The 18,003-nt window shown below is 44.2% G+C and overlaps 1 protein-coding gene across 6 annotated transcripts in view; it reads right to left on the reverse strand.

Annotated features, from left to right (window-relative positions):
- The window catches only part of LOC134563430 (transmembrane protein 131-like), a 131,680-nt gene that overhangs the window by 58,168 nt on the left and 55,509 nt on the right, over nt 1–18,003 (reverse strand). For all 6 annotated transcript variants that reach the window (XM_063421351.1, XM_063421348.1, XM_063421349.1 and 3 more), the window contains exons 4-5: nt 1,384–1,455; nt 349–472 (exon numbers count right to left, since the gene is read on the reverse strand). In XM_063421351.1, coding sequence (XP_063277421.1) covers nt 349–472; nt 1,384–1,455 — 196 coding nt within the window. The remainder of the gene's footprint in view (nt 1–348; nt 473–1,383; nt 1,456–18,003) is intronic.

Here is an 18,003-nt window from a genome sequence, read left to right on the forward strand (position 1 = left end):
ACTATGCCCATTAGACCATTCAAAGGACTGAAAATTCATGGCTGTAGAACACCCACATGCCTGTGGATTACTGCATAATGTTGCTTAAAGCAGAATGAGATTTAAACAGCTTAACACTGAAAAATTCTTCTCTTCCTCTGTTACTGTCAAACACGTTTCCTACTGTAGGTTTTGGATGGCTTCTCCCAAACAAGTCTAAGTAGAAGTGAACAAAAAAAACCACAAGCAAAACAGAAAAAGAGTTGGAGGTCCTACAAAAAAGCACAAAATGAAGAGCTTATGCCAAAGGAAGCACGAAGGCTTGGCACTTAGCCATTACATAGTTTCCAAAAGTACATCAACACTCACTCGGCTATGAGCAGGAGACACATGAAACTGTCTAGTAGCTGTAAACACTGAGTTGACTACAACATCTCTATCTCTGCTAGGGTTGTAGGCACGCAGCATTTTAGCTCTGGGTAACCCCAGTAACCTAAAGCAGGGGAAAAAAGAAGAGAAATAAATTATTCACTTTATAAGGACACGCAATGCACAAAAGAAGCAACACAAATAACCCTAAAACATGTTGATCTTCAACAATTACCTAGTTGTAATTCATCTTTGGAAACACACCAAACAAATTTTGCCTTTAGTATACAAAGGCAAATATGTAACATTGTGATGTGAGGTACACTTAGCCAAAACTCATTGGAGTAACTAGGAGTTGAAGAAAAAAATAACCCTTACAAAGCACAAAGTTTTGGATAAAAAGGTTTAAATAACTGAAGTCTTGTTTTGCCAGCTAAAGCAATGATTTTCTTGAGGCTTTTGCTTTAGCTAGTACATCCCAAACCCCATCATCTTAGACATTACTGCAGTGCATCCTCTGAAATACTCCTTCAACTCACAAGGGGACTGTGGTTTTTTTTCAGTTACTGATAGATCAAAGGCTGATTATCACTTAAGAACAATTTTTTAGGTTTTCTTAAAAGAGAACTAAGAAAAATCTCATTTATTCTACCAGTATGTTTTGCTTGGGACTCTCTGGATTTTGTTATCAGAATTCAAAGGAAACAACAAGCTCTTCCTCCACTAGAAAGGCAATCTTTCAAAAAATGAACAACCAGCATGAATCAATTATTTGACATCCATGCAGAATCACCTGAAATGTACACTCAGAATTCATTATATTCCCTATTAGCTTTTCTTCCTTCTCAGAACTATGTTCATTTTAACTTACAAAACATTGCAAGGCAAGAAATGCACTTCCAGCTCTGTGGCACTTCTCTATTTTTCAGATGATGGCATGATCCCAGCTAATGCTTTTTACCCAAATGGAGCCCAGTATAGCTGTTCTTCCACACTTCATTACTAACCAAAATAACAATAATGTAAGATACTCACTGCATTCCAAAATGCAGAACTGATGGGTGAAAATGTAAGGCCTTCCCATTTGGAGGCATCTTCACTGAGAAGCTGAAAAGAAAAGAAGCCACAATTAATATTTAGTGGGCAGGATGCTACAATCTGCAAGGAAGGAAGATACATTACAGGCTCTTAACTCTTTCCATTCTGAACCTCCCTTCCTTGCACAGGTCTCCACAGTCATGCTAGCACACCTGTTTATGAGGCTGTGCAGTGGACTACAGAGGGAAAACAACTGGGAAGAGTCCGGACGAATGAAACCTATGTCAGGATGGAGCAGATCCCCAGTCTCACCAATTAGATATCGATGCAAACACTGGTAACAAGCACACCTGAAAGATGCAGAGGTAGAGGAGTAAATAGCAGTTTGGGCAAAAGCAGAGATCAAAATAAGTGCTTGTATAGCTGTGGCTTTAATGCAAAAGCCAGCTCATTTCTTCTGTGCAGGAGAGAGTAAGAAATACTGTGAAGCACATACATCATCATGTTTCCTTTGCCCTACAAAAAGTCACAATAAAGTTCCTATCAGTTCTAGCACATTTTTAGTTTATTTCAACATTACTCAATACCCTGTAACATAAAAATTCCATGATATCTTCACCAAATTCTCAATTAAAATTTGTCTTCCACAAGCCCCAAAAACCACAGTGGTAAAAAACAAGCCCAGTGTTTGCTTATTTTATCTGCATACTCAGTGCTACTCTGCTAAAAGCTTCCCCAGAAGCAGTCTGAACATTCTGAACAGGCTGAATAGCCAGAACCAGTTTAATCTTTACTGGATGATGCTAATAAGCATTCTAGCAAGGATGAGTCCCAGAAGGGAGGGATGGACTGTGGTCTCATTAGTAATCCAGCTGCCTTGCATAATTTGTGGTAGTATAAAGGCGGAGCCCTGGTAGATCGGGGGCTAGAATGACGTGCGTCCACACCAATATGGTTCCAAGCACATACTCCTCCTTTATTTCGCGAGATGTCGGGTTTTATACAGAGTGAATAGTTTACAGTTAGCAGGTGCACTGTGATAGGCAGTGGACATACAGAAGTATGTAAGCTATTGCAGTTTAAGGTAGCTACCGTGTCTTCCCAGTAACTGTTCTATGCTAGTAGCACCCCTACCTTAACACATTCCCAGTACCAGATAACCTTATCTGGTACTACGTATGCTGGACGTACTAGGCCTACTAGGCCCCAGCCTGAGGCCTGGTCTGAGGCCCAGCTGTGGATAGCTCTGCCTTATGATCTAAGTTATCCTGTTCCTACTACAAATTCCCCCTTTTTCTCTTTAGAGCTATCCAAACTGGGTCTGCGACACGGTTGGCTGCCTTAACATACACTATTATAAGCAAAGCACTACTTGAGTTACCCAAGAAAAACCCTAAGATCTTAGCTGCTAAAAGTAAAAGATGAAAGCACACTATATTCAGTCCTTGCTCTTCATTCATGCACAGGTTCTAAATTAAAGTCTCAAAAATATTCGCTGTTTCTTCTTCTTCTGCGCTGCCTGATGACGTATCACAGTTGAAGACTTCTCTGTTGTCACTGGGCAGCCAGGGTTACTTCTGTCAACGCAGCTGCAATGCTGCATCTCTGTTGCTGTCTTCTTATCTGGTTCAGCTTTCGTTAGTATCTCATTGAGTCTACAGCTTGCAGAAAAGAAACTAAAACAGACCTGGTATGCGAATTACCATGCTCAGAGACAAGGAAATAGAATAGGAATTTTGCTTACTAATGAAAGTGATAAGCGATTATCAAACTATTTCTGCTATCACCCCAGAGACTGCAAACTGCTGAAACGCTTTTCTTTAGTGAAAGTCCTGATATCTTTCCCGGGCAAGATAACAGGTTTCCACCCCAAGCTGATTCAGTTGTCATTCTGATCGGATCAAATTGTCAAGTTAAGATAACTTGCATATTATTTTTTTTTTGGAGCAGAAACCTCTGGGCTTCGTTAACAAACACCATCTGTCCAATTTAAAATCAGAGTTTGGCCAGAACTCAAACTTTAAGTTGGAGTGATGTTTTTTAGTATATTCTTTAAAAACAATCTCTAAAAACAATAAACACAGAATGCCTAAAATACAACAAACTGTCATAATATCATTACATAAAAGAGACACTTAAAATTTAAGATGAAAAATCGGTCAGATCACTCGGGAACTCGTCCTGTCTGGAACTTTTCTCGAAAACAGTTGAGTACCAATTGGAACAATCACAGGATCAACACCTGATGGAAAAATCATCAGTGATGCTTCAGGTATCTCTCTCCAAGACCTTCTGAAAAACACTTAAAGATTTAACAAACCGAAATGCAATGTCTCGACTCACACAAGAGGTACCAAAACAAGCCCAAAATCTCATTTCAAGCGAAATGTGTAACACAGTTAAAAGAATCAAATGAAGTTTCAAAAGGACATGCTAAAACATTGCATAAAACATACAAGATTGATTACAAAAGAGACAAACTATATACTTAACATGACAATTCTGACTTGCACTTAACAATACAACCATATCTGTTAACAACATTTATAAAATATTTAGATGGCTAAAAAGATGAATAGAATCATTTAAAATGACAAATACTTGTTAGAAAACCCTATAGACAAATAACACAACATAAAAACTTGAACATCAACTTACAAATGCTACTAATTTATATACTTAACATGTCATCGAATTATATTTTAAAACTCTTATCTTTTAAAACTCTCATACACTAGGACAACTCACAACTAACAATACAATTAAGGATCTAACAATTTGCATCATTTTAAATCTTCTTTATCAATGTTCTGTTATTATCATCTCAGTTAAACCTGTTTCTTCCCTCTTTCTCGCTTTTTTCTTTTTTTTTTCTTTTTTTTCTTTTTTTTTTTTTTTTCAAGCAGTTATAATGTCAAACTTGTTTTCACTGGGCAAAACTGTTTATTTACTCATTGCCCTAAGACCTTTCTCAAAAATTTCTTGGCTCCACTGCTACTGCTGGCAGGATTATCAGTGAATTTCTGCTGCCCTGGCATCCTCCTGCCCAGGAAGTTTGCTGGCTCTGCTAACTGCCTCTTGAATGTCAGGTAGTTCAAAATGCTGTGAATCATGTTTCCAAAGCTCTTATGTGTACTGACAAACGACAAACATGGACTTTACAAGTACAATTTCAGCCTGTAGATTACTTAGCTGTTTCAGGAAACATTATTCTCAACTCACTGGCTGTGGTCGAAGCTGGGAAGATTTGCTATTTGGAGAACCTGGGAGAAGATCACTCAGCTTGAAAGAACTTGTGCCACATGACTTTGCTCAGCAGAAGACTGGGCCGTCATGGCTCTGAATTCAAGTTACCTCTATTATAACTTATCTTGATCCTCTCAAAATTCACACTGACTGAAAAGTCTCACTGGCTAAAGCCCCTTACCCTTGTCCCATTCTGTCAGGCATGGGGACATCACGGCTCTCAACTCTCTCACTAGTGCCATCACTGAACAAAACATACCACCACAGTCCTCAGGCTCTGAAACTCATCCCCTGAGGCACACTACTGTGCGTCCCCATAGCTGCAGCACAGGACATGCTCTCCTGGGACTAAGCCAGCACAAACTCCTTGAGAAATGACCTACTGGTCACTGCCTCAACCTGCCAAGGAGGGGTCATAAAAACAGATCCTCTCAGGCCATTCACTCCCCAACCTCAGGAGTGACAAAGCAGTAAAAGCTAATGTGCAAGACAGCCTTCCCTCATCTCTCTCCCCCAGCACAGAAGACCAAACCCAAGAGCAGTAGCACAGCCTCTCTGCACAAACAGATGTGTCAGGGGCTGGCTTCAGCCAGCTGCACCCACCTCCCTAGGCAGGACAACAGCGCTGAGAGTTCTGAGATGAGGCTTTGTTCAGCTTTGAGAATCATTCTCAAAAACAACTACTAGAAGACCTAGCAGTAAAGCAAGGGACCACTCCAGCTGGAGATGTCAGCTAGAGCCCTCTCAGCACCACTTACTCAAATGTAGCTAGCAGGGCACTAATAACTATTTTCATGTAATTTTAAATCTAGTTTCCTTTTTCTCCCTTTTTTTTTTTTTTTCTAACTAAACTTTACAAGTTAAACAACTATACCTTTTACAAATTATAAAGCACTCTTTAAATCAACTAACTCTTAAATCTAACATAAGTAAGTCTCAACAAAAATCTACAACTCTCATTAACCTTATAAACTCTATATGTGTGGTAACTCACTAAGAATTCATTATTAATTAAACTCCTTAACATTTAAATATAGACTTAAACTTAACTTAAACTTATCAGGGCCCAAATCTTAAAAACAAGCTTTAAAATTATATGTTTAACAATAATTAACTCAAACTCAAATTAATTCACACAAAAATTAATTTTAACAACATCAAAATGTAGAAACAACTCATCCTTACACAGAGGTAATAACTAGCTAAAAACTCATCTCCATTTCATTTTTTTTTACTTTATCTTTTTCATAATAGGATATATCTTTCTTTTTCACGTTGCATTTCTCACACAATAATGGATTTCTTCACAGCAGAGGTACAGATGACTACTTTTCCTTCCTTTTCTGGTGTGTTCTTGCAATATTCACTTGTTGTACGTTTTCACTGTCTCTGTTTAACAATCCTGACAGCTTCCTGGGTAATGGCATGACATAGAGTCGAGTTACGATGCTTGCTTATCTTCAAAGACGAAACTGACAGGCTTTGCACTCAGCGAAGGGGGGGGTAAGAAGATGTCAGAGCCCAGTCCGTCGGCTAGTGCAGTTGATTGGCAGACTGCAGGGGCGTAGGAGCCTTTAATCGAGCTGATGGTGTACTGGCATTCTCATTAGTAGACATCTTGTTTATTATATTTTTGAGCGGGACAGATAAAAACAAGGCTCGGCCGGGAACACTGCCGGTCACTCGGCTGCTGCCGCCCTGAGATCCGCCTCCTTTTCCTTGCTGCATCACTTGTGCCCTCCTTGTTCCGCCTTCGGCCCCGCCTGCCTTCTCATCTTTCGCACCGCCTCCCGGGTCTGGCAGCTGAGCCACTTCCTGGTTGTCTTCATTCTGCCGGAGAGCTGGAGAGAGAATTTCCTGCCCTCTCCCTGCACAGCCGGCCAGAGACGAACAAAGGGGGGGGCAAAGCGGAGCTGCATTCTCACCCTCGGAATGCGTGGAATGCATGAAATTTCTACTGAAGCGTCTGGCTACCTTAGATTTTTCCTGTTGTTCCTTTATCTTGGAGAGGGAAGCAGAGGGACAGGGAATCTGTTTTTCTCCGGCTAAAATTACGGCTTTGCTCTTTACTGCGAATGTTTGCAAGGTATTTATTGCTTTTTCCCAAATTACGCTTAACTCTGAACATCTCTTTGCTCTTTTTGCTGGTAAAACTACAACGTCCCATAGCAATCTGCCTTTCTCTTTCCGTCCTGCTTCTCTGCAAAGAAATGATGGCCGCTTTCGCTTTCGTTCTTCCCGAACCCATAGGGTTACCCGATTTATATCAGTCTTTGATATTTTCGCCTCTTTTCGAGACAATGGACGCTAAAAGCTGCATGGCAGCCAAAAGGTACTGGTCCATAATTGAATCCCTCCGCGTCTGCCGCTCTTACCTTCTCTCTGCTGACAGTAGGTGGCACTGTAGCCTTTCTAACCAATCCAATCGACAGACGCTCCCTGATCTGCCCCGAGTATTCAGGACTGTGGTCCGCAAGCGACACACACACACGTCCTAAATCAAGCGAGGTCTTCAACATTTAAGTCTTGCTTACAGCATCTAAGCTCAGCGATGGCTAATACGTCTCACTTACAGCATTGAAGCCTGGTGGATGGTAAATAAGTCTCGCTTACAGCATCTAAGCCTGGCGGACAATATCTGAGTCTTGAACAGACAGTGTCTAAGCCGTATTGACCAGGCTCCGTCCCTGTTCAAGCACCATATAAAGGCGGAGCCCTGGTAGATCGGGGGCTAGAATGACGTGCGTCCACACCAATATGGTTCCAAGCACATACTCCTTCTTTATTCCGCGAGATGTCAGGTTTTATACAGAGTGAATAGTTTACAGTTAGCAGGTGCACTGTGATAGGCAGTGGACATACAGAAGTATGTAAGCTATTGCAGTTTAAGGTAGCTACCGTGTCTTCCCAGTAACTGTTCTATGCTAGTAGCACCCCTACCTTAACACATTCCCAGTACCAGATAACCTTATCTGGTACTACGTATGCTGGACGTACTAGGCCTACTAGGCCCTGGCCTGAGGCCTGGTCTGAGGCCCAGCTGTGGATAGCTCTGCCTTATGATCTAAGTTGTCCTGTTCCTACTACAGTAGTACAGTCAATTGGTTCCAAATTTACAATGTGACATTACACCTTTAGTATCTCTTAGTGCGTACATAATCCTGCAGTTATATTCCAAAGCAACAGACATCATAATTTATTATCAGTCAGGAAAAATAATGCTCATTATTATGAAAACCCACAACTTTTATGAAAACATAGAATCATAGAAGGCAGAGAACTCTCTCACTACTGTAGCAGGTGGAATGCAATATATACAGGTAGCATTCCTGAGGAGCTGCTAGTGAGTCTCCTTCCAACCACCTTGTCTCTGCAACAGCCAGCTCTTGCTCCATTCCTAGAAACACTGCAGCAACCAGCACCTTCTTCCCCTTCCAAAAATCAGCCTCAGGTACATACCCAGAAGTTGAGTCTGAGTACTGTTGTAAACACATACAAATTAAAATTACTGCCATAGTAAGAGCCACAGATATTTGAGGAAGACATGTTTCTTAAAGGCCCCCAGATCCTTTTACTGTATGCATACACATAAACAACAGAATAAAAGTTAAGCCACTGGTTAATGCACTACAGTATGACCTTGAACCTCACCACTGTTTAAGTTTATAGCATCTTACAAGTACTGCTGAAATACCTTTTCTCACCAGAAAAATCTTTGCTGACAACAGCAAGAAGTTGAGTCCCTCTCTCTGCCAATTCATGTAATAGGCAGTAGCTCTCCAAGACTTACCCTCCTTCTGAGGAATTCTAGCAGCATCAGCTCTTTTCCTCTCAATTCTCGCTATTTGCAATAGGTACCAAATGCACCAGCTGGGTGTAAATCCAGCAGTGGATGTAGGAGACTGTATTTCATTTGGTCTAGGTGAACATGGCCATGCCATAGCACTGGCTCTTAAAAATGCACTGTATTGCTGTTCAGCCAACCCTCTACTAGACAAAAAATGGGAAAAGCCCTATGAGAGTAGCAGCAGGAGGATCCCAGGGGTGCCGTTTATTCCTTCTGGAGAGGCAGCCTGGACCTTGCTTGGCTGAAGCCAAGACTCAGTTAATGACCTTTGCTGCTCTGAGCTGGCTCCTGAACATGGAGATAACTTTGGAGCATCCCTGCACACTGCTTGAGCAGGAATGGTCCTGTGATTGCAAGACATCCAGCTTCTGCTTTGCACCCCACAAAAGCTGCCAAATCACTTCAAGCTCCAGCCTGGCCCCAAAAGCAGAACAGCCACATTCCTATGGCACTGTGCCCATCACCGAGCCCACTGTCCAGCTACAGGGCATCTGCACCGCTCATCAGTGGCGCTGAAGCAGTGCCAAAACATAACCTGAGAGCTGAGTTTCTTCAACAACAGAACTAGTGGAAAGAGAACTACCACTGCTTTGGGTTGTTTTTTTCTCCCTCAAGGGAAAAGATAACAGGTTGGAATAATGGGAATGGGCAGGAGAACATTCTGCTCATGACACTCAAACAACTAGGATGCACTCTGAAGTGCATCACCATACAGAGAAAGAGACAGGCCCATCTACATTAGAAGTGTACTTCTCCAGTTACTGTCTCTAAAAGGCAGCTGGAAGCTGGCAGAACACCATTCTGCATCCCTGCATTCCAAACACAATTCAGATGTCTGTGAGGAATCTCACACTGAAATAAACACCAAGGCAATTTACTGAGACATTTAAAATTTGAAGTCACTTTTAACAAAAAAACCCTACTTTTTTCTCCAAGAACATCATCTCACTGATACATTCACCTGAAATTATGCCAAAAATTGCTCTTTTAGCTACAGATGACATGTCCAAAAAAGTATATGGATCCTTTCATGAGAATATCACAGGCTTGGGAAAGACAGAAATATCTACCTAAGAATGGAAGCCTTGAAACAACAAATGTGGAGAACAGGCCTCTTCACAACAGAAAAAGCCTGGTTTCCAGCTACTCTTTCATTGCTTTTAAAATCTGCTAACATGCTATTAAGCATGCCATCTAACAAAGCTGGACCCCATGCTCCATGGCATCTCTTTTTTTGGCAGACCAGTTGAACAACATCTTCTGAATGGCAGATTTTGATAGAGCAGTTCAATTCCAACATTTCAGAGGACACTTTTAAGTACAAGTAAACTGGAGGAGAAAGAAATAGAAGAGGGGAAGGAAATTCTTGGCAATTACTTTGAATACTAGTTTATACCATTAATACCATTTATGGTGCTGTTATCACTTCCCAGCCCAACAGTTCAATGCCCTTCCTCCTCTCCATCCACACAATATATTTAAAACCCTGACACCCTGAACCATCCATTTCCAGGAAAAAAGAGTAAGAAAATTTGAAATACTGAGGAGGTTGAGGAGGGCACCACATGGTCATTCAGACCACCAGTAATATTTGGGGACAGGTTCTGGCAGGAAAGGTGAGGGTGAGCCCACGAAAACTTCAGCTCACCACCCTCACTTGCAGAAAACACTCAGTAGAGAGAGATAAAACTCGAGCATGCACACAACCATCAGGAATGCCTACTGGGGAGAAAGGTGGATGTGGAGCTGAAAAAAGTGGGCTGGAGGGGAGGTGGGGTAAGGAAGAGGGGTGACATCAGGGGAGAAGAGGAGGATGGAGGAATGCAAGCATCATAAATCACTTGTGCAAGCAGAGGAACAGGTAACTGTAGGACAGCATTTTTTTGGGATTTTGTCATTGTTTTTTAAAAGGTGCATGAGCTGTAAAATGTTAAGCTACCATATTCCCTCCACTAAGAAGCCCCAGAGGTGCTTGAACATGGAGTAGTTCCAGCCTTTCACAATGTTTCCTGCTTCAGGAAAGAACCTTTTGGTGTCCTGTTGATGTGGGGGACTAATGAAAGATGCTAATACAGGGAAGCTGAGAGCACTGTTAAATATAGCATTGAAATTGTTTTGCCCTTGCTTCTTTCAGTTCTGTTAGTCTGTGATGTATTAAGTAAATATAGGTAAACAACCAGGTCAGTATTTACAGTCCCAAACCTTAATATTTTTATGCAATGTATATTACAAACATTTTTTGAAATGAGCAAAAGCCTTATGCTTACCCCAAAGTCCAACAGAAAAAGATCATTTTACACAGGAGATTTATTCCTACTTCACTGGTTAAAATCACAAGAGAAATATTTCTCCTAAAAATCCAAACAAAAGAGCAGATCCAATCTGAATAAATTGCTGGAGATTGCATTGCAGCTTTTGTTTTGGTCTTTTTTAAAATGAAATTTTAAAACTGAGTTAATTCATCTGATTATACACATAAAACACTCAATCTGCAGAATAAGCTGCATTTGACCAGAAGTGAAGGACATTTCCTGGAAGGAAGTTTATCCAAATGTTGCTTTTTCTTCTATTAGCTCCTTTAAGTCTTCCTTGTATCTTTATTTCTTCACTTGAATTGATTACTTCATACTATCTTAGCACGCATATTATCCAATGATTCAGATGGCAACGTCTGTAGTTGAAAATAATCACAAATGCTACTTGGTTCCCTTTCTTCTTCCTTCCTTTTTGTACACTTTGTTCACAACACATGCTGAAAAAAGCAAGTTGGGGAAAGGCATTTTATTGTTGAGTCTTTTCCTTTATGGCTGCAGGGTTTTCTTGGAAACAGCAGGCAAAAAGGACTGGATTCTTGAACATACAAGAGGTCCTTTTTGAGTCTATCTGCTTAGGCAGTACTGTTTTATTTCTCAGTATATTGATAAAAGGAAAATTTTACTTATGTTTAACATTTTTGGCACTTTGCACCACCAGTGCAGTGATGTTAATGAACCCACAAGATGAGGTTTTGAGATATGAAAGCATGTATGTATTGTACAGGAAAGTACATTTTTTATGCAAATTGAAATAAAGGAAATAAAACCCGTCATTTACTGACTAATTTTAGATCCATTCTTCTAGACTACACCTGATAAAACACAGAATGTAGCACATAGGGAAACAACCAAACCCAGATACTTTTAATCACTCTGATTGCAGCTGATGCAATGAAATTATTTTGACAAATTAAAACAGGTAATTAAGAGGTAATAGACAGAAATAGAAAAAGCAGCTGAATTAGTCTTATGCAGAGCTAATACAAAGCTTTGGTTTGTCACATCCCTAGCCCCTCTCTTCTCTCAACTTCCCCTTTACCTAAGGCAGTAAAAGCAGCAACCAGTATTAGGAACATTAAAGTGCAGCTCCTGAAAGATACACTGTGCGTTTGAAAGAGATTATGAAATTGTTTGGAAATATAAAATTAAAATTTGAGTTTGCTAGCAAGGCAACTCTGCCAAAATCAGAAACAGAGAGACAGAAAGAGAATCCTCAGAAACCAGGCAATTGTCCAGCTTGCAATAATCCTGCACTGCTCACGGGCAAGCTATACATGGTGTGTCCCTGGGGGGCTTTGGCACTGGGAGAAAAGCAGTCACACTTGCCACTTCAGCTCCAGAAAGTTACAGGACTTCTCCTGAAGCCCTGTACCAACCTGTGGCAACACATGAACCATTCAGTCTTTCTAAATTTTCTTTTTTTTTAAGAAAGAGAATGACCAATACGTAAAATAACACAAATGATTTTTTTTTTTACTTTTTTTTTTTTTTTTTTTTTTTTTTACTGTGAGGGTAATAAGGCACTGTAACATGTTGCCCAGGGGAAATTATGGGTGCCCCATCCCGGGAAGTGTTCAAGGCCAGGTTGGACAGGGGCTCTGAGCAATCCAGTCTAGTGGAAGTGTCCCTGCCATGGCAGGGGTATTTGAACTAGACTGAGGTCCCTTCTGATCCATTCTATAATTCTGTAAGAAGGATGGTCGCCTTTATTTCCTCTGAAGCACGCTACGTACATCAAGGACTGAATCCCAGACTGTGGAAAGCAGGAAAGGCCAAAACAGTGTTACCTATCAATTAACATGTGCATGCATACCTGCTATTTTGCATGTTTGGGCCATAGGAAAATAGGAAAAGGCAGCTAAACCAGAAGAAACCAGTGAAATAGATGAGACAAGCTCTCTAAAAACAAATTCCATAATTTATGGCATAATTTAAGGAGGAAAGCAGGTCTATCAACCTTTTCTTTCTTTTTTATTTCTTAAACTACTGAAGTTGGAAAAGCAACAGCTAAGATCTGCACACAAAAGTTTTGAAGAGCTGATGACTTTTTTACAAAGGCAGTGAAATAAAGTGGTAGGTAAGCCTAGCCTGTGTAAAGCAGAAACCATTCTGTTTACTTCCATTTGGTCCCTCATGCATTGCTCTCCTCCAGCAACCTCCTCTGCTCCATACTCTAGCCCTGGTGTTTCCACAGCCACAGGTCGCCTTCCTGGGCAACCTTCGCTCCTCTCACTGCCTGTGGTCACCCCCTTTCCTACCAAGTTCTTCAATAGCATTTACACAAACCATTTGCACAGCATTTACCTAAGCCAGCAGTTCTTCAGTTTCATTCATTACAAAAAAACGGCAAAATTGCAATGACCAAACTTGAGAGTATCTCACCCTATAGGCGTTAAGGCCACATTTCTCAATGGGGCTTATATGGAAGGACACAGATTATAAAAACCTGGCTTTTCTCTCTACCCTCACAACTAAACCCTCACAATCAACTCCAAAGAAGTTAAATGCAGACCACAATAAAAATGAGATAAGAACTCGTAAATAAATCTAGGGGAGACGATGATCAGTGAAGGACAAATTGCTATAGTGAACATCTTGGTGAAAAGAAAAGGCTTTCTTCCCCAGCTGCGCCTGTAGTTTACATTTTAGCAGCAGGAGCAGCACAATAAAGCATGTTTAAGAGCAAAATGGAATTACTCACTCACAAATCAGTCCCCAACTTTTGAAATACCTGAAATCTGTAGTAAATTAAGACATTAATTCACAATTACTTGGATTCATTTGAAATTATTTTCTGAAACCTCTTCTTTGAAATCCTTTACTCACCCAAATTTCAAGCAACAACCAGGAATCTCTAGAGATGTTCCAGGGGGACCATGTATATTTTAGGCATCTTGGACAGACAGTAACTAAATTACTTGTTTTGGATGACTGTACAGGGCCCACTAGTTCAAAATGCACATCAAACACATTTTCTTCTGAAGCACCTCTACAGCTGCCAGCAAATCACAAATATCCTGCCAGACAGAAAATCTACCTTCATTTTACTTTTGGCTTCATATAATTCAAAAACTGCCTTTACATTCTGCAATATTTCATGAGGTAAACTCTGATAACTGCTCTCAAATATAACCTTTTGTGTCAACTGACATGCGAAAGTCCGCGACTGACATCTGTACCAGGCTCAAAGGCCACTGCAGGGACCAAGCAGCCAGGGAGAGAATGCTCACGTCGGCCCCTGTATCTAGGAGTCTATGAAGGTGAATCTCCGACGGTGTGGCACCAGCCACGGACATGGTACACAGCGTCTCAGGATGGTCTTTGGTCAGGACAGTGGTCCAGTGTGCTCAAGGCGGCCCAGTAGAGCTTTTGTACCTTTCTGCCCTGTTTCTTCCTGGCCCGAGTACCCCCTTGCTGCTGTTGCACACCCTGGGGAACGATCCAGGTGGGCTGTACAGCAGCAGCTGCAGCTGGCTGCATGGCTGTAGCCGTGGCTGGTTGTACCGACGTAGCCACCACTGGTTGGACGACCGTAGCCACAGCTGGCTGTACAGCCGTAGCCACAGCAACCATCTTTTGACTGGAAGGGGTTACCCTCACACAGGCCTCAACCATCTGTGACATGGGTGGATGTTGGAATCCATGTTCCCATGGATCCTCCGCAGAAAATGAAAGATGGAGGAATTGAATTAAAACTTTTGGAAAAATTAAAATATATAAAGCCACACACACATGAAGTAGAAATTTAAGCTTCAGCTTTAAGTCTTCTTAAAGTGCCTAATTGCTAGGGTAGAGGTAAAGAGCTTTAGGCCTAGTGATAGAGTATAGACATAACAAAAATAGGGTAAAGTACTGCTTATAATTTTGTATGAACTTTGTGTAAAGAAGACAGTTTTTCACGTATGTTAAGATAAAAGTTTTTTACATAACAAGATAGAACTTTTACACTAGTAAGATAGAGTTTTACGCTGATAGATATGCTATATGCATAGGTTTTTGATACGGTTTTTCGTAGTTTTTCGTAGTTTTACGAACTTAGAAAATTGCACCTAGATTGGGTAGTGTGTAGATAAAGATATGAATATGCATTTGTAATTTTGGATAAAAAAGCCTCTGGGTTGAAGGTGGAGGTATCGATTGATCAATTCGATCCATCGATCCAACCTCCATCTTCTGCAGCCTGAGGAACGATCCTTGATAGGGAGCCGAAACGGGATTTTAAGGTACTATCTATCGCGGTCCTTGTTGCCTGGGATCTGGGCCCCAGGGTCCCCCTCTTCTCCCCCTTGTGGCGCTTGCCGCCGGTGCGCTGGTCGGGACCGCCGGGGACTCTGTGTGGGGTGGGACCCCGGGACCCCCCATTTGCATCGCGTCCCTGTGGCTGGGAATTCTGCCAGGTTAGGGACCCCCATTGCCATCGCATCCCTGTGGCCGGGAATTCTGCCGGGTTAGGGACCCCCATTGCCATCGCATCCCTGTGGCCGGGAATTCTGTTGGGTTCGGGACCCCCACTGCCATTGTGTCCCCCCGGCCGGGAACTCTGTCTGGTTCGGGATCCCTCACTGCTATCGTGACCCTGTGGCTGGGGACTCTGTGCGGGTTCTGAATCTCGGGGCCTTTTCTGTTACTGTGATCCCCGCGGCCGGGACCCCTGTCTGGGATTTGTGATTCTGTGATTGATTCCTCTCTGTTATTGTGACCCCACGGCTGGAAACACTGCCTGGGGTCAGGAGATTGGAGGTTGATTTACCTGGAGGCTGTGATGTCAAATCTTATGTTTTGCTTATTGTTTTACTAGAATTTTGCTTGTTAAGACTTCTATGCTTTGGTTATTGTTTTATTGGGATTTTGCTTGTTAAGACTTATGTTTATAACCGATTATGAGATTGTAAGACCGCTCGTTTAGAACTCTCGTACCTTCAGACTTATGCTTTCATATAATAAACCACTCTGTTTAGACTCTAAAATGTTCTTAGACTTTTAAGACCTATAACCCGTAAAATGGCCTCGGCAGGTGGATCTCCAGGAAGTGCCTCAATGATCCTTCTGCAATCAGCATTGCAGTTGCTTCAGGCAAGGAACTGAAGCATGAGCTTCCTTGCCGCAGGATCATTCGCTTCTCAACCACAGCAGTCAGCCTTCCCGCAAAGCACAGGAAGGGCTCATCAACTCCCTGGACGACTGTTACAAATGACTCCTCTGGAGTAGCCAGCTGTATGGTCTGGACCAGGGCTGCCATGCCTCTCTGCTGGCACTGCTCCTGGACCAAGGACTCAAAACCAGCCTGCCCATTGGCCTTGGCATAATTGCCTGTGCCCAGTAGCATATCGGTATTAACCATACGCCTAGGATCGCCCGGACCCAGTGTCATGTTCCGTTCCACTGCTCTGACTGCCGAGTTCACTTATATTCAAAAAAGTCATATTCGACCGGTGGAAAAAGGATCTGAGCCAAGCTGCAGATGTCAAACAGTGTAAGCAGGCTGGCATTAAAAAAGCACAGTATTTGCATCACCTCGACCGACCCCAGACCATACTTCCCCACTGCATCACGAAGCTCTGTCAAGGCCTTCCAAGCCAAGGGTTGATGGGTGTTATGAGAAACACCCTGAAGGACAGGGAAGGCCTGAAGACCCCTGGATGAAGCAGCAGCACCTGCCATATCCCACCCTGTGGGCCCCACAGGGTCAGAGGCAGACACGTGGCTGGGGACCGGCTGAATACCAGACACTGCAGGTCCAGCAACAGCATCAGCAACAACACCAACAGGGCTGGAGTATACATCTTCAGACCCTAAGGGATTCTGTGCACCATCACAATCACTCATTCCTTCAACCTTAGCTTTCACCTCCCCCCAAAATTGCCCATGGTCTCTTGGACGTACGGTCACCCGACACGGGGGGAGTGTCTAAAGGGCTGCGGAGGAAGAACTAACTGCGCGGGGCCCTTTACCCCTGGTAAAGACTAGCCGCATCCCGGCCATGTCACCGCTCGCGCAGAAAGTGAACATCCCGGCATCCGCACCCGCCGCAGCACTCGCAGTGGAAAGCAGAGGCGGAGCCGGACCAGCCGCTGCCGCCGGAGACTGCTCAAAGGGCTCCGTGGCGGGCACGCATCCCGGCGCAGCTTGAAAGCCCGGGACGAATTCAGGTGGAGACAGCGGCAACAGCTCGGCCGCTGACGGGGTTGCCCTGGCTCCCACCGGCAACCCATCAGAGCTGACCACTGCCACACAAGCAGAAGGTCCCGCGGCGGGCATGGGTCCCGGCAGGACTCACAAACTCAGTGCAGACCGGAGCGGGGCCAGTGCCAGGCCCCCGTTGCCCAGCGCGGGGGAGAACTGCGGCACGGAGAGGGGTGTGGCTTGTGAAGGCACAGCTCCGCTGTGCGACGTGATCAAAGGCGCAGGCGCGGGTGGCATCGGGGGGAGCGGGGCGGACACAGGGGTGCGACCCACAGAGCCACGTCGCCGCCCTGCTCCCTCGCCACGGGGGGCGGCACGGGCGGGGATGGGACCCCGGACGGGGCAGGAAACAGCGCAGGACCGGCCGCACTGGGGCCACCCCCCGCCCTGCGAGCACCGCCCCCCGCTGCAGCCCACGGGGCCGGCACAGGGAGAGGAGCATCTGGGACTGCCCCCAGAACGGTTTCCCCGGAGGTGCAAAGGCCCACAGCAGGCACCGCCGCCCCGGAGCGGAGCTGTCCACCCACCCACGGGGGCAGGGTCCAGCAAAAAATCGACCGGGACCCCGCCTCCGGCACTGTCCAAGCCCTGTGCGCACTCAACAGGCGGCGCAGGCGCAGAAGCGGCCAATGCACCCCCGTCCGGGGCTGTCCCAAGCAGCGGAACGGGCTGTGCCGCTCCAGCTGGCCTCGCCGGATAGGTGGTAGACGTGCCGCAGCACGGGCACAACACAGTGACCGAGTCCGGGTCAAATAACAGTGGCAGTCGCGCCCCCGGATTGCCCTCTCCCGCCAACGCCAGAAGGGCATGGAGGGAAGGCGACCCCACCCCGCTCCGGCGGCGCCATGGCGCGGGGACAGGCGGGGCTGGCCTCAGACTCGCCGGGGCCCCGCCCCATCTGCTGCCCGAGCAGCACCGACGGGCTCGGGGCGTCCCCCCCATCCCCAGAGACCAACGTTGGAACCTGAGAAGGAAAACCCCCCCCGGCGCAGCAACCGGAAAAGGAAGGGGAGAATCCGTCTCACA

The sequence above is a fragment of the Prinia subflava genome, chromosome W (assembly GCF_021018805.1).
Source record: "Prinia subflava isolate CZ2003 ecotype Zambia chromosome W, Cam_Psub_1.2, whole genome shotgun sequence".
Taxonomy (NCBI): domain Eukaryota; kingdom Metazoa; phylum Chordata; class Aves; order Passeriformes; family Cisticolidae; genus Prinia; species Prinia subflava.